Source organism: Doryrhamphus excisus, chromosome 18, assembly GCF_030265055.1.
Source record: "Doryrhamphus excisus isolate RoL2022-K1 chromosome 18, RoL_Dexc_1.0, whole genome shotgun sequence".
Taxonomy (NCBI): Eukaryota; Metazoa; Chordata; class Actinopteri; order Syngnathiformes; family Syngnathidae; genus Doryrhamphus; species Doryrhamphus excisus.
Genome location: NC_080483.1, coordinates 16,150,744 through 16,176,430, shown reverse-complemented (window position 1 = coordinate 16,176,430; position 25,687 = coordinate 16,150,744). Strand labels below are relative to the sequence as shown.

At 40.0% G+C, this 25,687-nt stretch overlaps 2 protein-coding genes across 21 annotated transcripts in view; one reads left to right on the top strand and one right to left on the bottom strand.

Annotated features, from left to right (window-relative positions):
* Positions 1 to 25,687, bottom strand: part of ppfia4 (PTPRF interacting protein alpha 4) — a 62,300-nt gene that overhangs the window by 9,103 nt on the left and 27,510 nt on the right. For 2 of the 8 annotated variants that reach the window (XM_058055904.1, XM_058055905.1), the window contains exons 3-24: positions 13,643 to 13,744; positions 13,296 to 13,460; positions 12,997 to 13,071; positions 11,833 to 11,904; positions 10,902 to 11,123; positions 9,511 to 9,645; positions 7,836 to 7,970; positions 7,633 to 7,716; positions 6,905 to 7,036; positions 6,728 to 6,790; positions 5,666 to 5,757; positions 5,337 to 5,466; positions 4,880 to 5,055; positions 3,541 to 3,769; positions 3,423 to 3,458; positions 3,236 to 3,357; positions 2,945 to 3,057; positions 2,583 to 2,664; positions 2,090 to 2,171; positions 1,655 to 1,855; positions 1,149 to 1,211; positions 769 to 795 (exon numbers count right to left, since the gene is read on the bottom strand). In XM_058055904.1, coding sequence (XP_057911887.1) covers positions 769 to 795; positions 1,149 to 1,211; positions 1,655 to 1,855; positions 2,090 to 2,171; positions 2,583 to 2,664; positions 2,945 to 3,057; positions 3,236 to 3,357; positions 3,423 to 3,458; positions 3,541 to 3,769; positions 4,880 to 5,055; positions 5,337 to 5,466; positions 5,666 to 5,757; positions 6,728 to 6,790; positions 6,905 to 7,036; positions 7,633 to 7,716; positions 7,836 to 7,970; positions 9,511 to 9,645; positions 10,902 to 11,123; positions 11,833 to 11,904; positions 12,997 to 13,071; positions 13,296 to 13,460; positions 13,643 to 13,744 — 2,538 coding nt within the window. Of the gene's footprint in view, positions 1 to 768; positions 796 to 1,148; positions 1,212 to 1,654; positions 1,856 to 2,089; positions 2,172 to 2,582; positions 2,665 to 2,944; positions 3,058 to 3,235; positions 3,358 to 3,422; positions 3,459 to 3,540; positions 3,770 to 4,879; positions 5,056 to 5,336; positions 5,467 to 5,665; positions 5,758 to 6,727; positions 6,791 to 6,904; positions 7,037 to 7,632; positions 7,717 to 7,835; positions 7,971 to 9,510; positions 9,646 to 10,901; positions 11,124 to 11,818; positions 11,905 to 12,996; positions 13,072 to 13,295; positions 13,461 to 13,642; positions 13,745 to 20,230; positions 21,229 to 25,687 lie in introns of those variants that run through there. The other 6 variants (XM_058055906.1, XM_058055907.1, XM_058055910.1 and 3 more) reach the window with 5 other exon arrangements.
* The window catches only part of tmem183a (transmembrane protein 183A), a 46,393-nt gene continuing 32,859 nt past the window's right edge, over positions 12,154 to 25,687 (top strand). The window contains exons 1-6 of one of the 13 annotated variants that reach the window (XM_058055921.1): positions 12,154 to 12,259; positions 12,654 to 12,704; positions 13,176 to 13,237; positions 13,329 to 13,445; positions 13,700 to 13,727; positions 16,294 to 16,394. In XM_058055921.1, coding sequence (XP_057911904.1) covers positions 16,379 to 16,394 — 16 coding nt within the window. In that variant the 5' untranslated portion in view covers positions 12,154 to 12,259; positions 12,654 to 12,704; positions 13,176 to 13,237; ... (1 more) ...; positions 13,700 to 13,727; positions 16,294 to 16,378. Of the gene's footprint in view, positions 12,260 to 12,653; positions 12,705 to 13,175; positions 13,238 to 13,307; positions 13,446 to 13,587; positions 13,728 to 16,293; positions 16,395 to 25,687 lie in introns of those variants that run through there. The other 12 variants (XM_058055912.1, XM_058055914.1, XM_058055916.1 and 9 more) reach the window with 12 other exon arrangements.

The following is a 25,687-nucleotide window of genomic DNA, read 5'->3' as shown; positions in this document are numbered from 1 at the left end:
ATCCTCGCTATCCGTGTGGAAGTGGTAAGTTTTTGGCTATTTAATTTTAAAGGAAATAACTTGAAGGCTACCATTTAGGTCGCTAGCTCTCTAGTTTGCGAGTTAGCATGTGTCTCAAGACCCTGCAGTTGCGCAATATGTTGTAAATAAAAAGAGTATAAATGTGACTATAGTCGTGTTTTGTCATGTCTACAGGGCTCTAATAATGCTTTGTTCATTTTAATATGAAAAAAATAATTTGTCTACCCACCAACTATATGTGGTTTCTTAAGTTTTTATTATTTGCCGTTATTATTATTATTATTATTATTATTATTATTATATTTATTTATTACTGATTGATTGATTTTCTTTATTCTTGATTTGTTTATTTATTTTTCATCTTATTTTGTACAGAAAAATAAAAATGAAGATATTTGAGAACAGGGGAAATTTTTTATCAGAGCTTTTATTGTAGAAAATCGGAACAAAAGCACTGAAAAAGTTTGTATATTTTTCTGTTTTTAATAAATGCGTTTTTTTTTTTGTTTTTTTTTGGAAAACCTGATGCGGCCCAGCCTCGCCCAGACCCTAGCTCCAGTGGCCCCCAGGTAAATTGAGTTTGAGACCCCTGGTCTAAAGCATTATATCATGCAAGGCATCATATTGAACCAGATCTTGGTTTTCAGCATCATAGCTTTTACAGTGTCAAATAGTTTGTATGTTTGGATCTGTGACTTATCGTTACGATGTTGGATCGGACAAATGTTGTCAAAGCGGCGACCTCACCTGCGCCCAGCTGCCCTCCTCGTTGGCCTGAGCGGCAGCATGACGGGAACAATGCACAAGTTCAAAACACATGCTGATTAAACACATTGTCGAAACAGCGTCAGGTACTTCACCTTGAAGTACCCTAAATGAGACATCTGCATGATTTGGTACAAACATGACACAAAAGCACACATATTACACACCACAACAACACACAAGTACCAGCACAAGCACAAAGAGGCGTTCGTGTTAGTATGGGCGTTGTGTGTTTTTTTTTTGAGAGGCGGCGTCCGGGAGCGGACATATGTGTATCGTGGCACGGACAGTGGGGTGTATGTGCGAGTGTTTGGTGGGAAGAAGGTCGGGGGAGGCGAGGGGAGCACCCAGATGGTACTGACCGCTTTGGTGGATGAAGCCAGGTTCTCCATCTCTTCATGAGTCACCCACACATTTCCGGAGGACTGCTCAGAGGACGAGAACACACCCGAGTGCATACACACACACACACACACACACACAAACAAACAAACATACACACAGTGTGTATTTTCACACATGATGACCCCCCGTCCCGCCCACATGCACACGCATACAAACACACCCACACAGACAAACATTTATTGTGTTGAGTGATGCCAAGGGAGGGAGTGTATTTCAGGCTATATTTGTGCAACCACGTGCGTGTTGTTTTCCTACAGAGCTCCATGCAATTCATGTTAGCGGAAAAAGAGCCAACATTTCTGAGGGCATACCATCAGGATAACTAAAAGAGTGACGACTCATCAATTAAAGGTGCCGGTGAAATATAAAACAAAGTTTTCTGTGCAATTAATCTTAATAAATACATGTTTTGTGTAGGTTTGTGTGTACATTTAATGATATGTTAACGCTATTGCGTAGTTACCGTTCTGGACGTCAGGGGTGCAGAGGGGCTGGTGAGGGAGACCATCTCCTGGATGGCTAAACGGAGTTTGAGTCGATGCAGCGGGTTGCTGATGCCAATCTCCCTCTGGATCTCCGTGTCCGAGAGCGCAGACATGATGGCTCCACTTTTCACGTTAGCGCGACACGCGGCCACATACCACGCCGGCATGCCCACCCACAGCTGAGAGGAAGAGAGAAAGGGTCCCAGGTCAACTGAAATGTCGCGTTAGTTTTTTTTTATATTTTTACTCATGTTTTAACTGTGTATAAACGAATGAATGTTGTATTTTAACGTATCTTTTACACTGTTTACTTGTTTTTACTCCATTTTTCTGTAAAGTGTCTTTGAGTATTTTGAAAAGCGCTATACAAATAAAATGTATTATTATTAGTACAGAAAATATGAAAGCAGAACCTCAAGCCAGGAGACAACAGTCGGGCCGTCCCAGTGGGCAAATGGTAACCCTCGTTTTCTAGCGTCTTCAAGAAGCTCATGTCTAAAGGGAAAAAAATTAGCACATTTTAAACATAATACTGGATAAAGTCAGAAAATGAGAGAAGAGTTTAAGATAAGATAAGATAAGATAAGATATGCCTTAATTCGTCCCTCAGTGGGGAAATTGGCATTGCACAGCAGCAAGAGTACACAATCAGTTAAGCAGTACAAAATACACAATATAAAAAAATAAACAATATAAACACCCCAAGTATTAACAAATCAACAATTTTACCCAGAGTTATTTACAAATACAGTTTACAGATAATATGAAATGAGATGAAATATATGACCAGTCTTGCTAGTGAGTTAATATGAGGCATTATAGAAATACTTCACTTAGAATTTAATATATTGCATTTAGAGCCTTAATATTGCACAGTGAATGGAGTCTGGAGTAACTATACTTTACTTTTTCTTCATCCTGCGATCCCTCTCTGCTTGGGTGCCCAGTTTTCCCAGCGTCATCGTGTCTCCAATGTTCATATCAAAGTCTGAATATGACAAACACATATTGTTAAATGTCAAGTATGACTACAGTGAGTCCATGTCGCACCATTGTGTAACACTGTATCTCTTTTTTTTTGGAACACTCTACTATAGAAATGAAAAATGAAATAAAACGTTCCTTTCAACGATAACAGCTTCTCTTCTGGAAGGACTTCCTACAATAAGCAATATTTCGGCCATAACTTTATGGATCTTGCTAGCGCTGTAGTAATGTCTTGGCAAGATGAACCTGTCTCAATATTTTTGTCCATACGGTGACCTTACCTGTTAATGCTGGCAGGGGCTGCCCATCCCTACACATCGTCTGCTCCATTCGGCCCTTTTCCTTTTTCCCGAACAAGCGTCCAATCGATGACTTGATACCTTTCTTCTGCTTGCTGCAACCAGAAATGAGACATAATTATCATCAACGCTGAATTTTCGTATCTTAAACCATCCACATTTAGATATATTGGCTTGTATAATAAGTTTATATTCAAGTTTCATATGATTATTATCCCATAAAATGACTGTGGGTTGTAAATGATGATAATTTTTGCATGAGTGCGTCTGTACCCTCGTCCATCCTCCAGGCTGCCGGTAAACTGAGCAAAATTGGTCTCCAGCTGTAAACTGCGCGGCGAGGAAGGAGGCGACGTCTCACACTTGATTGTAGCTTTGTCCACCTCCACTGGAGACTGTAAGAGTCACCGATGTCAGCAAAGGAAGTACCAGAAATACACAGTAGGACTTGAGTACTTACTGCAACTTTTCTACGGTGTTTTCTCAAGTCGCTTGGCTATTCGAAAAAAAAAAAAAAAAAACGATATCTTTAAAGGAAGCCAAATAATGTGATGAATCTACTGCGATGTGAGTCTGACCAAAGTCATGATGCCAAGATGGTGGCTGGTATTGCGTGCATGGTGTTTAGGCGTTGAGTGGCCACTGGTGGGTGGCGAGGAGGATGACGCCAAGGACTGAGCGGTGGCTGATGTGGGTAGCGCCCGAGGTCGAAGGGTTACGTTAAGCCCGTCCATGCTGCCGCTGTTCACGCGTGACTCAATTTCGTCAGAGCGCAGATCAGCTGACTCTCTCTCCACCTGGATCATCCTGTGACACAACACACGGCGAATTCATTCATTGTCTATGCCGTATGCTGGAGCCTATCCCAGCTGAGTTTGGGCCAATCGCAGGCACATATCCTCCAAGGAAGTTGTGCCTTAATGACTGTAGCTGAGGCACAATACTATGACAAATAGTACATTTTTGAGTAGTCTGTACAATAAGATTTACACACAGTAATGTTTAATTTCTATAGTGTTGTCCTTTAAGCAGATATCATCAAAGTTGCTGAAATGCGAAGGGTGTACTCACTTTTTAATATACTACAAGCAGTTTCTATGAAGGTTTGTTAATCAAATAAAAACGAAAGCAAATCTAACTGACATTACAAACATGCGGCCCGCGGGCCAAATGTGGCCCGCAGGACACTAGTTTGAGGCCCCCGCCTTGATATGAAAGTTTAATGTTAGTGCGGCCCGCGCAAGTTTGATATGGATGCTGTATGGTATCATGTACCCAGAAAAAAATATTACGTTTGATTAATGTTCATGTTAAAGGTTAAATAACTGTTAATAGTTATCCTCCCTATCCGTGTGGAAGTGGTAAGTTTTTGGCGTTTTAAGTTGAAAGGAAATAACTTGAAGGCTACCGTTTAGGTGGCTAGCTCTCTAGTTTGTGAGTTAGCATGTGTCTCAAGACCCTGCGGTTGCGCAATATGTTGTATAAATGTGACTATAGTCGTGTTTTGTCATGTCTACAGGGCTCTAATAATGCTTTGTTCATTTTAATCTGAAAAAAATCATTTGTCTACCCACCAACTATATGTGGTTTCTTAAGTTTTTATTAGTTGCCGTTTTATTATTATTATTATATTTATTTATTACTGATTGATTGATTTTCTTTATTCTTGATTTGTTTATTTATTTTTCATCTTATTTTGTGTAGAAAAATATAAAGTAAGATATTTGACAGTGGAATGTTTTATCAGAGCTTTTATTGTAGAAATTTGGAACCAAAGCAAAGTTTTTTTAAATTTTTGTTTTTATTAAATGCGTTTTTTGGGGGGTTTGATGCGGCCCAGTCTCGCCCAGACCCTAGCTCTAGTGGCCCCCAATTAAATTGAGTTTGAGACCCCTGATCTACACTATAAAATGTCACCTTATCTCTTCATTGATGGCGTCGAGCTGCTCCTGCAGCATCAGAGCCAGAGTCTGAGCGTCCGACTGGCCACTCGGGGAGAGCATAGCCGAGCTAACGTCATCATCCAGGTCTGACTCTGCCTCGATGTCACTGCCGAGGAGGTGGCTGACGCTCCCTCGCAGGGATGGGTAATCCTGTTTCAACATGGCGCAAACCTGCATACAACAGATCCAATTTGTGAGCCAATTTGCAAATAAACATACAACATGCAGAACGATGCATACTTGAATTTAGTTATGATCAGATATGACTGAACGAGAGACTTACATTATTAGACGGCATCTCCGTATCGGCAGGTGAGTGAGAGGCAGATAAAGAAAGGTTAGTTCAGTATGAAGCATGTGATCTTTACGTTCGCTTCAGGTACCCTTTGGTACATCATGACGATATGACCACATGAATATGATATTGGCACCTTGTTTGGGTCATCTCGAAGTGCTGAGAGTCTGCCCTTTTGCGCCCGCCTGATCACAGTTGTGCTGTAGTGGCCATCTTGGCCCTCCACCACAGAGAAACGAAGGTCGCTTGCGCTACCCAGATGGGACCTGAGGTTCGGAAAAGGAGTTAGCATTCATTAGGTAAGTTGTCAAGCAGGTACTAATGCAACAATGTGTTTACTATCATGGCTTGGTTTTAAATTTGTAGCGGCCTTGTAGCTAGAGGCGCCATTTTTAGACAAGGATGCTGAAATACGATGCAGCCATTTTTGTATAGGACTATATTAGATTGTGCAGGTTTATTTACCGAGGGTGACTTCCATCTCCAAACACTCCACTGCGACGTTTCAAATGGTCAATCTCATTCCTCAGCTTGTCAATCTCGCCAATTAATCTTTCCTGCAGAGGAAAAAGATGCACAGAACAATTATTTGCCACTACAGTATAAACCTCGGATATATCGGACTCGGATATATCGGAAAGTCGCTCACAACGGACAGATAAAAAAGAACCGATTTTTCTGTAATGCATTTCCAATAAAAATTCATTGCATATATCGGATTTTTTATAACGGATTTCGCCTATTTCGGACAAAATCTCCAGTCCTGTTCCAATGCATTTCCATTATATATCGGATGGCCGCATCGTTATGCTAATCTTGTTGATGTCAATGGCTATTGTCTTTCTCCTGGCTCCAGATTTAGGACAAATATAAAAGTGAGTGACGTCAATAATACTAGCACAGCAGTGAATGAGATCTTAACCTCACTATTGGAAATAACGTAGGCCTGGCGGGCGTAACAGGGCCTAGCTTAATTAACAATTTGTTATGCTCAGAGTCCAATAAAGTTCAATTCTCATGACCTTACGTCTCTTTTCATTGCCCAGTCCAGGTACATTGGAAACATAGTCAAGGAAGTGCCTTTTTATAACGAATAAAATCCGATTTACGCATATACCGGATATAAATCCGATATATGCGTAAAACGGACATTTTCCGGTATACGCATATAACGGATTTCGCTTATATCGGACAAAACCAGTGGGAACAATTGAATCCGATATATCCGAGGTTTACTGTATAATGTTAGCCTTCCAAAATCAAACCGGTGGTCCTAAGGTTACGAAAGAGTTCTCTTCCTAGACTGCGATGTTAAGTCGGGTTTTAGTGCAAGTCTGAAGTTTTAGCTAAATTATATTTAACACGTTTGGTTCAGCAAGCCTGCATTCCACTTTGGACTCAAAAAGAGTGCAAGCCGTCAAAATAAAAGCACAAAATATCAACTCTTGAGGTTTCAGGAAATGAGGTTTACTAAACTACTTCAACCATCCAATGATTTAGTTCTGGATTAAGTTCAAGTTGACCTACCCTGGTGTGGTGGAATTCTTCCAGCTGCTTCTGGCAGTTCTCAAGATCTTGAATAAGCGAGTTCTACACACAAATACATTCAGATACATACAGTCAAAAGAAATACGTGGCGTGACTATATGCAGATTATATATGAATTAGTTTGAGAGGCCATAACGAGGCGTGCGTAGGCCTTGCCTTGTCCTCCAGCGCAGCCATGCGTTCTTTCAAATGTAGCTGCAGCCTTTCATTGGACTCGGTCAGGAGACGGTCCACGGTGTCTGATAAACGCTTGTTGTGCTCTTCATTCATCTTCTCTCGCTGTCGAGCCTGAAGAATGCAGACAAGACCAGGCGTCACATTTTCTTTGAATTTGTTTATGCTGCTTAATTGAGCAATTTACGCACGGATTAAAGCATGACATGTGTACACGGTCTAAGAACACTGGCTGCCAGATATAGGTCCATTTGGCAAACAATGCATCTCGTCTAATTACGTCGTCATCAGTGAAAATAAATGTATTGTGCGGAAATGTTATTGAAGCAAATTAACCAAGACGCACAAACACACGTTCTCAGAGAGCGCCTTCAACTATGTATGTATGGACGTGGAATAGCAGAGAGAGGAAGAAATAAGCCTAGCGTGAATTATTCCGAATCTAAAGATAGCAGCAAATCACTCTTATAGTTAGATGTGGGGGGTGAACGTGTCACAGGGACGATATGTGGATTTGGTTCAAATTCATGCAACAATGAACCAGGAAAATGATGTGTGTTGGTGTATGCATGAGCGAGCACAGAGGCGAAGCGTCCAACTAATGTGAAGCATCAGTCCACATGTACACACATCACATTTAGAGGTCAGAGAGACCCTGCAGGGCACACACACACACACACACACACACACACACACACACACACACACACCCTTCCTAGCTCTTGGTTCTTCTCCTCAAGTTGTGACTCCAGCTGTCTGAGCCTCTCTTCCACATTGCCGTGGCGTTCCTCGGCCTAAAGGGGGAGACACGTACTCATCAGCATACATTTAGATCCATAACTGTGTTTCACTTCACTTTTAATATAATTCCATTGAGCATGCATGTGTGTGTGTGTGTGTGTGTGTGTGTGACCTTGGACAGCGCTGCCACTCGCTGTGCCAGTTCAGCTTCCACCTCCGGCAGCGTCTCAGCCTTCCTCATGGTCTGAGCCAACCTCTGCTCAGCCATCTCGAGCATCTCCTGCAGCTGGCGCACCTTCTCCTCGCTCTGACTCGCAAAAAAGACACAAACATAATGCGGCTAAGTGACATCCGTGTACACGAGGCAGCGGCATGTTTCTTGTATTCCCTTTGGGAACGTGAACTCAGATTCACCCTGCACTCCAAATGAACCTTGGAGATATCACTAAGGAAGCCCTAACAATATCTGCCTTGTATAAATAAAAGCCAAACATGTACGTACTAGCCTATAAAATATTTCATAGTGGAGACAGCATTATTAGCGAATATCTCATATTATTTCATATTAGTTGGGCCATTTATAACACATGAGGACACAATATCAAAATATGAAATTGTCAAAGGCAGGGGTCTGCAAACTGCAACTCTGTAGCCTACTTGAGTAGGCTTCAGCCTACTTGAGGGAGGGTCCAGACCAAGATACTGCACAGTAAAATAACACCGTAATAAAAAAAAGAGTATATCAATATGTTTAATAACAAGAAGTGCACTGTAGTAATGTGTCAAAAGGCAGATAGTTGCCGTGGGAGATGACATTGTGTATTGAGTGGGGGAGGACCTCTTGGCAGCAACTGCACAACAATGAGTGCTTTCATTTTAGTCTATACCCAAAACCAGTCCTTTCACTAAGTCTCCAAATAACAGTCCTTAGATTTGTGGGAAATAACCAACATGGTTTAGAACGTCGCCAGATTTAAAAATGGCCAAGTTGGCTGAGATGGAAAGGAGAAGTCATTTACAGATGGAGAATATGTCAAAGAATTGTTCATAAAAATATCAGCGCATCTATTCTCCCTATGAAAAAATAAACAAATTCCTCTCTTTGCAAAGAAAGAAAGGGATAGGATGAATAGAACGGTCATTGATGACAATTCAGCACACAAGTAAATGCTATTGAACAAACGTGAACTCAGATACAGTTTACTTCTGTTTGTTGAATTCTGTTGTAACATTAAAAAAACATTACAACTTTTACATATTTATAAGCTGTGTAATATATCATGTATTTTTCTTCACTGGAAGAGGAAACTAAATGGCTCTTCTGATGGTTTCTGACCCCTGGCTAAGCGTTAGCTTATTTTACTGTCGAGAGTTAGCTTAGCTTGTTAAAAAATACTTTTAAGGCAAAGAAACTGCTATCCTAACTGGGTTTACAGGTTAAAATACACATATTTAGAAACTACATGAAATTTAATACCAATAAAAAAAAAAACTTGATGTAGTTTTACCATGGGGTGTAGTCGTCTATGCTAACTGTATTGCTCTCCAGTTATATTAGCTGCATTTTAGTTAATCATTAATAATATCAATAATGTTATTGTTTCTTAGATCCTAGAGAAATTTAGCTGTTAGGATGATACATAATCTAGTGGCACAAAGAATACCGGTACATAGAACTGCAACACAAGGAAAACTTACTGCTAAGGAAGTTAGCATCTCCTAACACGGTATGGCTAGCTATTATGGACTCAAAAGTGGTAAATACAAAGTATATCATTAAATGTAACCCTCATTAACGTCCATTTCCAGTACAAAAGTTGACTTTTTATGTGATGTATGCACGTTACTTGTCTGTGTAGAGAGTCCTTTGTGGCAAGTTCATTCTCCAGCTTGTCGTTGAGGTCGTGAATGTGTGTGGTTTCCCTCTGGGCAGCAAGGTAACGTTTCTCCAAAGTTGTGATCCTTTCCTCCATGTCTTCTCTCTGCACAGAGAAATAGCAATAACCACAAAACCAAAAGGGCTTTTACTGTAATGTCATGACACAAAGCATAAATACGGCTGAGTATGGTTGAAATGATCATTTTAGACAATATAGGGATGGGCATTTGATAAAACTAATGTATTGTTGTTGTTTTTTTTATTGTGCCATTATTGTTGTTATTTACTTTTATACATTATTTTTACATATATTTTTCAATTTTCAATGCCAGTGTTGTAGTCATCAGAATAATGACACCCAGTTGCACCACAGCTGACATCATGCTGTTCGTCTTTAGACTGCAAACTAGTTGAGACCTAATCAACATCAACTCTACTGGTTTCTGTAGTGCATGCCATGTTGCCTCAATTTCCTCAAAACATACAATCAAAACAAATTTTCATGGTCATGAAATGATAAATGTACCCATCCATACAGTACAGGAATGTTTTTGGATGTAATTTTTCCCAGAAAGGCATTTTTAAATTGAAATTACAATTATTTATACAGTTGTCCTTCGAATTTCATGGCTTCACTGTATCACGGTTTTTGAAAAATATAACAATGAATAAACAATGCTGTTTTGTGGTTGAATACGGACAATTATTAGCCAAATTTTAAACAAATGTTACGTATTTTGTGCCTAAATTAAGCATTGTCAAACATAAAAACGTCATAAAAACTGAAAGTGAGCCCTGGATGAGGTTTGGATGGCCCTGCATACTTGCTTTTACACAATTTTTTTTTTAATTAAACAGACTGTTTGGGTCGGAAGAAGGAAGCCCATGGAAAACATTGCAGAAAGAGGTGCAGAATCTGGAAGATCTAGAAAGCTTTCTGTGCGAGTTATTGTGTGTATAGGAGTCCACCGTTCAATACAAAGTGCAGAAAATGAGCAGAATAGGTCCCGTTTAATGATTAAAAAAAGGGATCATTGGGATACCGTGACCAAAAAAATGTTCACCGTAATAGCTAGTCCTCGTCAATAGGTCGGAAAATAATAATAATAATAATAATAATAATAATAATACATTTTATTTGTTATTTTTCAGAGTACTCAAAGACGCTTTACAGTGAAGAAAAAAAAATTAATAATAATAAAGTTTCAGTCATTGTAATAAAACAACCTTAGTAGAATTAATTATGATTAACCTCCTCTCATCCATAAGAAATTGCCTTATTAGCATTTGTTATATTGTTGTTTTTACCTGACATTGTTTCCAATAAAATCAAATAAAAACTTGATTTATTCCTCTCACCTCCCTCTGCTCTCTCTGCTGTTTGATTGATAGCTCTTCACTGCGACTCAGTTCCCGGCGTGCACTTGCGAGCTCGGCCTCCAGCTCAGCCACGCGGCCATTAAGAGATGCAGAGTGTTCGCGGGTCTGGGCCAGCTCTTTATTGGTCCTATCCAACAAATCTTGAAGCTCTGACACTCGGCTGCCATCGTCATGAACATCTATGGAGCCATTGGGTAGTCGCTGCAAGGTACACATACACAATTAATGAACACGCACACGTTTTTAGGCAGTGAACATGTGTACTAGTCTGACTTGGGTAGGTTTTATACACGCAAATATGTTCAACAACTTGGATAGCTTGTAAAGACCGATGACCTAGATAACACTGGTGTGGTGTGATTTATGCAAACAGGGATTTTTGAGGTTATGCTGCCATGTTGTTGTTTTGATGTTTCTCCTCTCTTCGCGGCTCAAAGTGAAGTGAAAGCGGGGGCATTAATTAAACAAACCTTAAGAGACACATATTCAGACGAGCAACACAGTGGGCAGCCAAAGTTATTTGGAGAACTTTGCCTGACTGTGAACGCAGATCACAAAAACACAATGTGTACTACCAGCAGACTGTCTGAAGCAGTGAAATGAAACACACCTAGTGATTCTCTCTCTATCTTGTTTTTGGAAAAAGCATCAGACATTCCAAACTGCTGAAAAATCTTTTGCTTTGATTGATTTCTGATGAAAAAAAATTACCTATTGTTGCAGTTTTATGTCATTTTCGTTGAGAAATTCTAGCCAGAGACAGAGTCTGCGTTACTATCACTGAGCGTAAGACATAAGTAGGTGGTGGGAGGGGATCAGAAGTCAAACCAGACGACAGGCAATGGTTGTAGGCTGACAAAAAAATAAAATAAAACACAGAGCAGAAAAACAATCACACAGTCAGGAAGACCTTCCATGGAGGTTTGGATCCTTCTGTCCGCTCCAGAGAGTCTCCGTCCTTCCTTTGCCTCACAATGTTCAACTGTAATGAAGAATCAAAGAATAGAAAAACACAAAACTTTCAGCTGTTTCAGAAACAAAACACTTTCAAACACTTTTTTTTATTTCAGTGGTTTCATGTGATTTCTGAGTTGATTTAAAATGTGTAAACGTGTTCATAGTTGGTAATAATTGTTCATTGTATATTACAGCTATAAAGTCAGACATCCTGTCCAAAAAAAAAAACAGTCGTTTCAGTGATAGCAAGAGTGAGTGCTCTTCTCGCGATTACACAATCTTTGACGTTTTTTTTCTTCTCTGTGAAGCACAAGCTAGCAACGGCAGAAAATACGTTTTTGAAGGTCATTAACAAGCTGTGTTGGTTCTAAAACGTCTTTGTGAGTATCTGTGTAAAATGCACTGAAACTATCGATCCTAAATGATTATTTTGTATGTGTTTGTAAACTTTATTGTGTACTGTAGCTGTTAGCTATCTTGTGTTTTGGCTAGCTACTTGTGTTTAGCATTTTTAATATACTGGAGTCTGAGGCGGGGTGTCGAACTTGGGTGAAAACTTTATTCTTCTCATAAACACTGACTCACAATCTTCGCTACGTGGGACATAACAGCACACCTTGCAACCACAACAGGAAGTGAAACCCCCTTTCAATCGCGCCCACCCCTCCGGGTGGCAACCATTCCCCTATCGATCGTTCCGGGCTGAATTATGTACCGGTAACGTAGCACTAAAATACATTTATAGATAGTAATTGTATTCTCTGTGTGTTACAGTTACCGCACGCATACATGGACGACAAAGAACGCTTCACTAAAGCAAGAAAAGTAAGCCTTGTGTTCCCTTTATTGGTTCGCTTGCTGTCTGGTAGCATACAGTCACTTGTTGTGAGGACAGCACAGTGGTAACAAAATGAGATGCCCCATAGCTAAGATCACCCAACCATCCAATCAGAACCCGTGGTGACATCATGATGGATACAGCCCTGCCTCTTAAGTTACACCACAACCACCTAGATACCTATGATTGGGATTGGACATGGGTGTATGTGTGCTGAAGGGGTTGTAGAGATGCTTTAGCTAACACATTCAATCAAACACACTTTCAGACACACCTTACCTCTTGCGTGGTTGCTGAAAGCTGTCCCTCCAAGGTGGATACCCTCTCCAGAGCCACGCGAAGCCTCTCACGCACCTGATCAGCCCACACACACATACATACATTTAAGTATAACAACATGACCTGCAAGACTACGGTAACAATGATCATTGTTTTTGTGTGCTTTCACTTATTTTCAGAGTGTGCACTGCGAAATTGCTGCAGAAAGGTTACTATGCAGGGGTTGCTCAGTGCTAGCATGGTTTGTTTCTAGTGTGTCTACATTATCCTAGCTCTTCCATCATGTTGAAGGTGATCACCTTTTCATCCAGAGCCTTGTGATGTTCAAATAGTGACTTGAGGGCTTTGAGAACCTCCACCTCACTAGAGACTCCAGATGGTGGGGGGGCCTGCCTCTTCACAACTGTCATCCTGAGACTGCGTTCGTGACGAGACACCAAACACTCCAGGTGCTCCAGCAGCAGCTACACACACACACACACACACACACACACACACAGTAAACACACGTACACACAGTAAACACATTATACTGTATTGTGTAGAGGAAAACACACAGTTACATCAAAGATTCAAAGAAAATGTCTTTGTCAGTGGCATATGCAGTAGAGCGTGTACACCAACACACGTAGGCGCACACACATACCCTGGTGTTGTTCCTTTCTGCTTTCAGCTCCGATATTTCTTCCTCTTTCTCCAGCAGCTGCTCTCGACATATGTTCAGCTCCTTGGTAAGGGTGGCAAACTCCTACACAACACACACACACATATATATATATATATATATATTTTTTTTTTTTTATATATATACAGAGGTTAATATTGTATCACCCATCAACATGCTCGGCTTTCATCTTGTGAAGTTTGCAGCATCAGGGTACAAACACTTGGACATGGAGGATGACACTGCGGCATCGAATTAAGTCATACAGTAAACCTCGGATATATCGGATTCAATTGTTCCCACTGGTTTTGTCCGATATAAGCGAAATCCGTTATATGCGTATACCGGAAAATGTCCGTTTTACGCATATATCGGATTTATATCCGGTATATGCGTAAATCGGATTTTATCCGTTATAAAAAGGCACTTCCTTGACTATGTTTCCAATGTACCTGGACGCGCAGGCAACGCTGCAAACGCTGCAAATGACGTCGTATAGCGGCCTGTCACGATTCGGCGAATCGGAGCGCCACAATGCGGCCATCCGATATATGCCAGGGAAATTTCATGGAAATGCATTGGAACGGGACTGGAGATTTTGTCCGAAATAGGCGAAATCCGTTATAAAAAATCCGATATATGCAATGAATTTTTATTGGAAATGCATTACAGAAAAATTGGTTCTTTTTTGTCTGTCCGTTGTGAGCGAATTTCCGATATATCTGAGTCCGATATATCCGAGGTTTACTGTATTTCGTATTTGTAAGAGACTTTAGGAGCAATTAGGCATTTAAGTTGAATTCACATGTTTTGAATGTGTTTTATGGCGTTTCCGAGCATACATAAATGCAGCATATTGTACTTCCACATTAAAGGCTATGAAGCGAGTGATACCAATCGAAGTCAAGAGATAAAATAAGTGTAAAGATTAATTAATTATATGTAATTAACTGATCGAATTAATCTCTTTTAATCTCACCGTGGTAGGCGTGTGTTTTCGATGCATTGCCCCCTGGAGTTGCGCGGCAAAAAGTGGATTACACAAACCCAAATCAACCAGCCATTCGTATGCTGGAGCCTATCACAGCTGTTTTCGGGTGAGAAAACATCAATTAAAAATGAAATAACCAATTATCTTGCTCTATTTTATCCTTTTTTTACCATATACCTAACTTGCACAGGATGCAGTTTCAATTTTAGGAGAACATTTTTATTATTTCTGTTGCTTGAGTCCACTCCTGCACCTACTGTTTGTATACGGAAGTGTGCGCAAGTAAAAATACACTAGTTTACTACGTCTGTGTGTTTGCTTCTCTCTGTGCTTTTTGTGGCTTCCGTCCAAATCAATACTCAGAGGTTTACGCTGTCCTTCTTTGTTTGAGGCACGCAGTGCACATAAACACAGCAGTAGGGTTTCACTTTAAGAACACACACACACATTTGTTTCCTGGAGTTTACCCGAACATTATATTAACGCTAACCTTCCTGCAACCTTACACACATCTTCACTTTACTCGCTAATGATTTATTACAATGTGACCTGTCTTTCACCTCCGGAAATGAGTTATTGAGTCTAATAGAGTGGTCCACAAAGTGCGGCCCGGGGGTCGTTTGTAGGTCAGAGTTTGACTTTTATTGGCCCACAGCAAAATCCAAAGGAATCCAATCAACAACATACATCATCATAATACTAATACTGTATATCAGAGGTCTCAAACACGCAGCAGGACACTAGTGTGAGGCCCTCGCCTTGATATGAAAGTTTAATGTTAGTGCGGCCCGCGCAAGTTTGATATGGATGCTGTATGGTATCATGTACCCAGAAAAAATTATTACGTTTGATTAATGTTCATGTTAAAGGTTAAATAACTGTTAATAGTTATCCTCCCTATCCGTGTGGAAGTGGTAAGTTTTTGGCGATTTAAGTTTAAAGGAAATAACTTGAAGGCTACCGTTTAGGTCGCTAGCTCTCTAGTTTGCGAGTTAGCATGTGTCTCAAGACCCTGCAGTTGCGCAATATGTTGTAAATAAAAAGAGTATAAATGTGACTATAGTCGTGTTTTGTCATGTCTACAGGGCTCTAATAATGCTTTGTTCATTTTAATCTGAAAAAAATAATTTGTCTACCCACCAACTATATGTGGTTTCTTAAGTTTTTATTATTTGCCGTTTTATTATTATTATTATTATATTTATTACTGATTGATTGGTTTTCTTTATTCTTGATTTGTTTATTAATTTTTCCTCTTATTTTGTGCAGAAAAATAAAAAATAAGATATTTGAGAACAGTGGAATATTTTATCAGAGCTTTTATTGTAGAAAATCGGAACCAAAGCACTGAAAAGGTTTGTATATTTTTCTGTTCTTAATAAATGCGTTTTTTTTTAATGAAAACCTGATGCGGCCCAGCCTTGCCCAGACCCTAGTTCCAGACCCCTGCTGTATATGTATATGTAAATATATATAATGTGATGTTAAAGTGATAAAGTGGCAGTAGTCTGATGTATTTTGCGGCGTCAGTATAGTTAACTTGTGCTAATTAGTGTGTCAAAAGCCTTGCTGACATTTATACATGCTTCTAATCCTCCTATAATAAGTCCATCTCTCTCTCTCTCTCTCTCTCTCTGTAAAGGTCATTCTTCAATGTTCCTAGATTTCTGACCCGGCACATCAAACCGCAGCCAAGAACAGACAGCTGAGTCGGGGTGACAGCGGGGATGCAAGAGAAAACAGGTCAGCTTGATTGACTTATTCCACAGGGGTGCGCACACGGGCAAGCGGCTCAACCCAAATCCACCAACAGATGTTGGCGCTCACCGTCTCTTCCAATCACGGCAAAAAGACTCAACAGGCCGCTGACTCTCGAGTTCATCCCCTCATCCCCGTGCCTTTTGGGAGTAGTCCACTTTACATGAACTCTCCGAAAACACAAATAGGGGCAACATGAACCGACAAATTCGTTTTGTTACGTAAGCCAATGCGAGGGATGCATCGTACAAAACAAAACGATGCATCACTGTCTAGACAAATAAAAATTTCCATCTAATTTCTCAGGAGGGTCTTCCCTCTGGTACAAAGACATGCAAACAGGCATGATTGTGGGCACCACGCATCCCTCTCCCAAACCCCCCCTCATGTCAGCTTTGAAGAATCCCGAGATATTCCTTCTACTTCACAACAAGCGTAGCTTGGCTGACAAGGCGACGTCGACATCTGTCAGAGGGTATATCACACAGAGCAGAGAGAAGGTTCTGGGCGTCTGGAGGAAGCAGCTCGTCTGCCTCCAACCACATTGTGAGATAGCGAGCCGTGAGCGAACGCTGCTGAGCCCAGACATTGTAAAGGGATTGCTCCCTTTCGCTTCCTTAAGCAGTTTGGGATTAAAGGATGAAAAAAATGCCGTGTGTGTGTGTGTGTGTGTGTGTGCTAAGAGAGGGAGGGAGATTGGAGCGCAGTTGGATAAAAAAAAAAGCGCTTCATCACACACGCAATATAAAAAAATATATTTTTCCTAAAAGTCCTTATCCGTGTGTGTGTGTGTGTGTGTGTGTGTTTGGTAAGCAGTGAATGTGTGTTTCTCATTTGCAACAACTGAACTTCAAATTTGGAATTAAAATGACCTTCCTCTCACATAAAACGTTAAAATTTAAAATTAGCGTATGTTTACGTGACAATGCAAACCCTATGAATTCAGCGGCCGTCAACTTTTTACTTTACATGCTTCTATATTGTGGAAATCTGCTACATTGTGGGCGTGTGTTTTGCTTTTTCTTTGTTTTTTGGCAAAATAAGACCTAAGCGTACCTGATCAAAATAAAAAAAATAAATTTAATATAAATTTGTAAATTAAAATTTAATACATTTATTTATAAATTTAGTTATAAATGTAAATTTAATAAATTTATTAATGTATTTATAAATTTAATTCATAAATAAATGTATTAAATGTATTAATGAATTTATTAATAAATGTATTTATTAATTTAAATTAATAACTACATTTATTAAATTTATTAATTAATTCATTAATACATTTATTTATAAACGTAATAAAATATAAATAACATATATGTAAATGTAAATTTATAAATACATTTATTTATAAATGTATTTATAAATTTAAATTCATACATAAATGTATTAAATTTATTATTTACATTATTATTTAAATTTACATTTAATACATTTGTTTATAAATTTATTTATAAATTTAAATTCATAAATAAATTTAATTAAAATTAAAAAGGTAGTACCACACATTATTTTTAGCAGTTTTTACAGTGAATGTTAGTTAAGTGTTTATGTTTCCATTGCGTCTGACAGGATAATAATACCATACTGTATATACATCCAAACTTGACAAAAGTAAAAAAAAAAAAAAACACTGGTATGAACTAGTATGAACTGATCCTATCAGTAGTTGCCAATTTGACACCAAACCTGAATGAAGGGTTCAGAGAAAACCTGACAAGATGATTCAAACTTCACACACCCATAAATGAGAGCGGTGAGAAATCCGTAAAAAAACAAGTTCTTCTCTCCCACGGTTCTGAACCAGCACGGCACTCGTGACGCAAATTACCACCCTAACACTTTTCCTATGTGTGAGTAATTTGTCGCTCTGATGCTGCCCTGCACAACATCGCTATGGCAACAGGGCAGCAAGGAAGCCAAGTGTTTGAGCAGGATGCCAACTGCAAGTTTTATCAAGTGACTACAGATGTTCCCAAATGCAAACACACATGGAGACTAGGGGAGACGTACACTTAGATGCAGCAGTTCAGGTGCTCCGGCCTGCAGTCCGTTTTATTGTTTTCACTTATTATTAGCCGGGTTTGACTTAGTTTTACACTTAAATGACAGTTCCGAATGTTAAAAATGGCCTGATAGTATTTTGCTTCGCTGCTCCACTTTATTCCAGGCAAAAGAACTTTGTTGATGTTGTTGAAAAAGTTTCAGGAAACTAGTTTTTAAAAGATGAAATATAGTGTGTTTTTAAGCAAAATGTGTACAGTATCACTTGCCACTTCACGCTTCGAATTTTGTCACTTTTTTCAAAAATATATTAATAAATCATACTGTTTAATGGATGATTACGGCATATTAGTATTTAAAAGTATGTTGCATTTTTTTGCCTGAATTAAGAATTTTCAAATGAACTAAAAATACAAATACAAGGCATTCAAACACGTTGTAGCATTCCGCACTGGTCACTACGTGTCAGTAATGGTACTCCAATGCTCATTGAGACACACAAGGATCAGACTTGATAGCCGGAACAACAGGCTTTTATTGCAGGTTTGAACTATCGCACAACAGGAGCAATAATCCTTAATAAAAATCCCCGATAAAAACATGGGCTAATTTTGCGGCTGTTATCAACGCAAAACTGAAAATGAGCCACCGACACTTTCTCGTTCAGATCCCCTCGGGAACACATTTAAAGTAATGTAGTAGGAGTCATATTTATGTCTTATATAGCTTATTTACTCTGTTTTTGTCTACCATATTGTTTTTTTTACACGTGCACAGATTACTATAGGGGTGTTATTTCATGCCAAGAGGTCTCTAATCATGTCATAAACCATATTCCTTGGTCGTAAATACATAAGTTTTCTGTAACTATAAAAATATTCAATTTATAGAAATTCACTCGCAACAGTCGAGTCTGGAACCAATTAACTGCGCTTAATGAGGGATTACGGAATGGAACCTCTAAGGTTGAACACTGGGTTTTATCATTGCCAGGGATTGTCATTTAAGTGTAAAAATAAGTTTTGCTGCTGCTGGATGTGATGGACTTGATGGACGTGATGGACGGTTTATATTACAAAGTGTTTTATGATTTTCCACATTTATTCCAATCAACTTTAGAGCTTCTATTGAGAAAATAATCAAGCCGGAAATATTACTTCTTGCAAAATGGAAGTCAAGTCATCTGACAAAGATATTCAAGTGTTCGCCTTGTCTTCAACCATCCTTAAATCCGAACATGCAAAGGATATTTCTAACTGCCTGGGTCTCTCATCTGTGCCCATTGAAGGCCCGAGACCAGAATAGCATCCATTCGTGTGTCCCAGCGTTCTTCATTAAACAAAACCTGCAGCGGAAAGAAGGACATGGGAACAGAGGGAAGGATGAGAGAGGAAGCAGTTCTCTCCTCGGCCGAGAGGAGAAACACAAAGACTTTTTTGTTGTGTGCCACAAACACGCAAGCCGACGAGCACATGGTGCAGCCGAAGACAGAATCCCGCTCGTTGCTCAACATATGGAGCTTGACGCCTTGTGAAAGTGGAATACGACAAGATTCAAAATACCACATCAACTAGGGAGAAAGCCCGAGTGGAGCATCTCTTTGAACCATCAATCATTCCATGGCAGCCTGATTGAAGCATGCGGAAAAAAAAAAAACAGGACAGGGAGAAAGAAGGAAAGGAGGCCATGTCTTACTTTAAAAAAAAAAAAAAAAAAGAGTCATCAGCAGTGAAATCAATACTCAGCCAAGGATGTGTGACTTATTTCCACTGGAGACCATCCTTCACTGCCAATATCCACTCCGCACGCCGTACCTGGTACATGTAGGTATTAAAGTGGGTCCCATTCTGAAGGTGGATCTTCACCGTTGAATTCATAGCGGAGGCTACACATAGCAGATCCCACAAACAGAACCCCCATGAACAGAGAGATAGAAAGCAGACGGGAGAAGGAAGCGAGGACGCAAGAGAGGATGGCGAAAAGTGGATTCACGACTTGTTCCCTAATGCGGTTCCCTCTGCCCTCCGACACAACACTCTGCTCGCTGGCCTAAGAGAGAGAGAGGGAGCACAAGCGAGTGAGGGAGAGTCGAGAGAGCGAAACAAGTGCAGGCAGTCAAGGGGATTTTTGGCTACATTTGGGTTTTTGATCAGAGAGAAAGACCACATTAAGAGGAGAGAGGGAGGAGGAGGTCAGCTTGTAGTGATCAGCTGATAGAGGAAGCGATGGAAGAGGTTCATAGGAGGACGGGCCACCTGTTCCAAATGGATGTGAATACAAGTAACGCCAAGAATTAGCATGGAGGAAACAACAAAAAAAAAAGTGTCCAATCACCGCTCGCTCGATTTCAAGAGCCCTATTTTCATCCACCGTGACACCGCTGTGCCGACTGATTCATTCTATTTATAAACGTTCCTTCGCTCTCAGTAGGGTTTCATAGTGCATGACTGCAGTCTGAAAGCGCTTCCGGCGATTTCATACTCATGGACATCATCAGCTAATGTCTGCAAACAATGCATGGCAATTTGAGCCTATACGGTTTGAGGACATCGGCTCGCTGTGTGTGGTTTCCTTCCTGGTCTATACAGTCAGAAAAACCTCAACTGCGATTAAATGTAGTCTGCATGTTGTAATACAGATAAATTAAAAGCAACCGGCTTTGGTAATCCCCTCATATGCCATCTGGAATGACCAGAAGGTTGATATTTGTGATATTTCATATATTTAAGACCAAATTCAATGTTACTCAATGTCTAAAACAGGGGTCTCAAACTCAATTTACCTGGGGGCCACTGGAGCTAGGGTCTGGGTGAGACTCAGGTTTTCAAAAAAATAAAAAAAACCCAAAAAACGCATTTATTAAAAAAAAAAAATAAAAAAAACTTCGCTTTGGTTCCGATTTTCTACAAGAAAAGCTCTGATAAAACATTCCACTGTTCTCAAATATCTTATTTTTTATTTTTCTACACAAAATAAGATGAAAAATAAATAAACAAATCAAGAATAAAGAAAATCAATCAATCAGTAATAAATAAATAAATATAATAATAATAATAATAAAACGGCAAATAATAAAAACTTAAGAAACCACATATAGTTGGTGGGTAGACAAATGATTTTTTTCAAATTAAAATGAACAAAGCATTATTAGAGCCCTGTAGACATGACAAAACACGACTATAGTCACATTTATACTCTTTTTATTTACAACATATTGCGCAACTGCAGGGTCTTGAGACACATGCTAACTCGCAAACTAGAGAGCTAGCGACCTAAACGGTAGCCTTCAAGTTATTTCCTTTAAACTTAAATAGCCAAAAACGTACCACTTCCACACGGATAGGGAGGATAACTATTAACAGTTATTTAACCTTTAACATGAACATTCATCAAACGTAATAATTTTTTTCTGTGTACATGATACCATACAGCATCCATATCAAACTTGCGGGGGCCGCACTGATATTAAACTTTCATATCAAGGCGGGGGCCTCAAACTAGTGTCCTGCGGGCCACATTTGGCCTCTCGCTTAAAGACAGCTGGGATAGGCTCCAGCACCCCCCGCGACCCTCGTGAGGAAAAAGCGGCAGAAAACGAATGAATGAATGAATAATATTCACGGAACCCATATAATAGTCGGTGTACCACTGGGGTGTATGCGTAGCCCACTTTGGGAACCAACAGTTTCCGGGATGTTAACAAGTCAACATGCAACAAACAGTTAATCATGCGCATGTCAGTCTAAAGATGTGCGACATTAGCATTTAGTTCACAACTTTGAATTGTTTTAATTTGATCAAAGCTATTTAAATTTCACTTAATCGTGATTTATTTAAGAAGGGCGTTTTGTCACAACTACATAAGCCTGCAGTGAGAAGACCTAATCTGAGCGCATGAAGCAAAATGAAATCATGAAATGAGATGCAAGAGGTGTCGCACGCATTGGCTTCTGTTCCTGTGATGAAGACATGACCAATTTGCTACAACTGGCATCTCTTGTTTTCATTATTGAACTATATCCCGTTATTGGCTTGTTCATGCTTCATCACTCACTCGCGTTCACCCACTCGATGATATATTCACACCTCCGTGCTTAATCTTTGAAATTGTAATTAAATGCTCATCACAATATAGCTCTCATCAGCAGCTCCGCTGATGGGAGAGAAAGAAAAAAATGCAGAAAAGAAGCAAAAACAGTTCCTGACAACAGGCCGAGTCGCTGCACCTGGTTGTCACGGAAACAAGGGCTCGGCGGAGAGAACGTGTGTGCTTGTGCGAGAGAGGAGATGAATTAGTGAGACAGACAAGTCGCCACAAATCATAACGTCCTTTAGTGATTGTGGTGACTTCCACCATTAACTGACAGCATCTCGGTGCACCCTGGAGCCAAACGGGCCGCTCCTGTACGGGCTCGTGGTGGGACAGTGACACCTACTGGAGGTGCAGCTCTCACAAACCCACTTAGATGAAATCACATACAAATAGTAATTTAGGTCCATGCATGTAAACTAAGGAAAGATGACTGGAACCGGACATTAATTATAAACACTGTCCGTGATGGTTTAGCAGTATGGTTACAGGCAAAAAGATTCAAACCACACAAGAAGCTCATGCACACCAAAATGTTCCGTCAACCTCCAACCTCCAGGAGAGGAGAAGAAAAGTGTGATGTCAGGCTGCTGCCGGGTGTTAGATGCTGTATAGATCCTCTATGCTGGAGTCACACTCTGATGTCACTTGAATACCTGAACACTTTCGGGTAATATTAGGGATCAGATCAAGCAATTTAGTAGCGGCGTATACCAATTATGTACTCTATCATTATGTAATGCATATCATACGTAAGGCAAAATTGCATCATATTCGTATTAATGCATTTTCTGCAACACTCATGCAGCTTCGCGTTGTATGACTGTAGGAAAGACGCAATTATCATGCTACTCACAAGCTGTACACTGACTGCTCTAAAATATATCCATATTTATATAGTATTATCCCATGCAAAGATGTAGTGCAGGGGTCTCAAACACGCGGCCCGCGGGCCAAATTTGGCCCGCAGGACACTAGTTTGAGGCCCCCGCCTTGATATGAAAGTTTAATGTTAGTGCGGCCCCGCGCAAGTTTGATATGGATGCTGTATGGTATCATGTACCCAGAAAAAATTATTACGTTTGATTAATGTTCATGTTAAAGGTTAAATAACTGTTAATAGTTATCCTCCCTATCCGTGTGGAAGTGGTAAGTTTTTGGCTATTTAGGTTTAAAGGAAATAACTTGAAGGCTACCGTTTAGGTCGCTAGCTCTCTAGTTTGCGAGTTAGCATGTGTCTCAAGACCGTGCAGTTGCGCAATATGTTGTAAATAAAAAAAGAGTATAAATGTGACTATAGTCGTGTTTTGTCATGTCTACAGGGCTCTAATAATGCTTTGTTCATTTTAATCTGAAAAACATAATTTGTCTACCCACGAACTGTATGTGGTTTCTTAAGTTTTTATTATTTGCCATTTTATTATTATTATTATATTTATTTATTTATTACTGATTGATTGATTTTCTTTATTCTTGATTTGTTTATTTATTTTTCATCTTATTTTGTGTAGAAAAATAAAAAGTAAGATATTTGAGAACGGTGGAATGTTTTATCAGAGATTTTCTTGTAGAAAATTGGAACCAAAGCGACGTTTTTTAAATTTTTTTGTTTTTAATAAATGCGTTTTTTTCGTTTTTTTTGGAAAACCTGATGCGGCCCAGTCTCACCCAGACCCGAGCTCCAGTGGCCCCCAAGTAAATTGAGTTTGAGACCCCTGCATTATGGTTTTATGAACACTTCTTCTTTGTCTTTGGGCTTTGTCTCCAAAGCCTCTAACATGTAATGTCCCTCTGATGTACTCCTTCCTGATCCTATCCATCCTGGTCACTCCCAATGAGAACCTCAGCACCCTCATCTCTGCTACCTCCAGTTCTGCTTCCTGTCTTTTCCTCAGTGGTACTGAGGAAAACATTTTGGTCTTATGAACACACAAAATGTAAATATGTTCCAAAAGAAACGTCCCTGCGTTCTCCAGGGAGATCTACCTGTTCGGAAAAGTGGCATCCAAGGTCCCCTTGTGTGTCATAGTAAACAAATGAGTGTGACCTGAATGAGGCTATCTGCATTTTTATCAGTTTGGAGCTAATCCGGTTAATGACTGCTGATCAAGCATGTTAAGTGTAATTAAATCTATTAAAGTTCTATAAATAGCACAAAGAAAACTGAAAGGTAATATTCTCCCTTCCTCCTGTTGGCCTTCTTCCTCCTGCCGAGCAGAATCATTTTTTTCACAGCCGTCCCGCCGGTTTAAAGCAGCGGCGTCAGCTTCGTTTCCCTCCTCCGTCACCCTAATCGCTCAGTCTCTTCTTCGCTGCGTCTTGTTCGATGCCAGCGTGGCGTCGCAACAGATGCACTCACGAGCGCCGTGTGCACCAAGATGTTCACAAAGTCGTCCCGTTCCAGACATGTTTCTATTTATAACCGGCTTTTATTGTTCCGCATCTAAATAAAACTCCATAATTCAGGCTGTGTTAACTTCCAAACATCCCGTTCCCTGATAGACACCCAGTCTGTGGCTGATGACTTTAACATACCGAACTACACACCAGGAACAGACACATCCCGTCCGCAAAGTAACGCATACGTACTCCTGAGACCCCGCAAACCCACTCAGTGCACGCCTTGCAGATCAAAGTGGATGGCGCTAGACAGCTGCATTAATATTAATGGCCGTTATATTGAATCAAAGTGTAAATAAGGCACGCTCACTACTCAAAGTGTGTCTCCAGCATCAGTCCCAATCCGTCCCGCACTGCGGTGATACACTTGAGGAGGTCAGGCATTTCGCCCTTGACCTTCACTGTGTAAAACTGCAACGGCGGGATGTAACGCAACACCACTGCGTGTGTGTGTGTATTTGTGTACGTGTCTGCAGTAGAGCTTCAGCGGTTGACTGTGGCGACAAAGGCATGGCAGGTATTGCTCGATATGCTCATAAAAACAAAACTGGGATAGATTCCCCTAACATGGTAATGGTAATGGTAATGGTAATGGTAATGGTAATGGTTTTATTTCATTTGGACATGCATCAGATTACAATTGAGTGCATCCCATAATCAGTTCCCAGTTCCACATGTCCGAAAGGAGTAGGAAGAAGCAAAGCTTATTAAATCCTACCCCTCCATCTGGTACTTTTACAATCAGAAACTGTTACATTTGTTCACTTCCTGCTTTCCATAA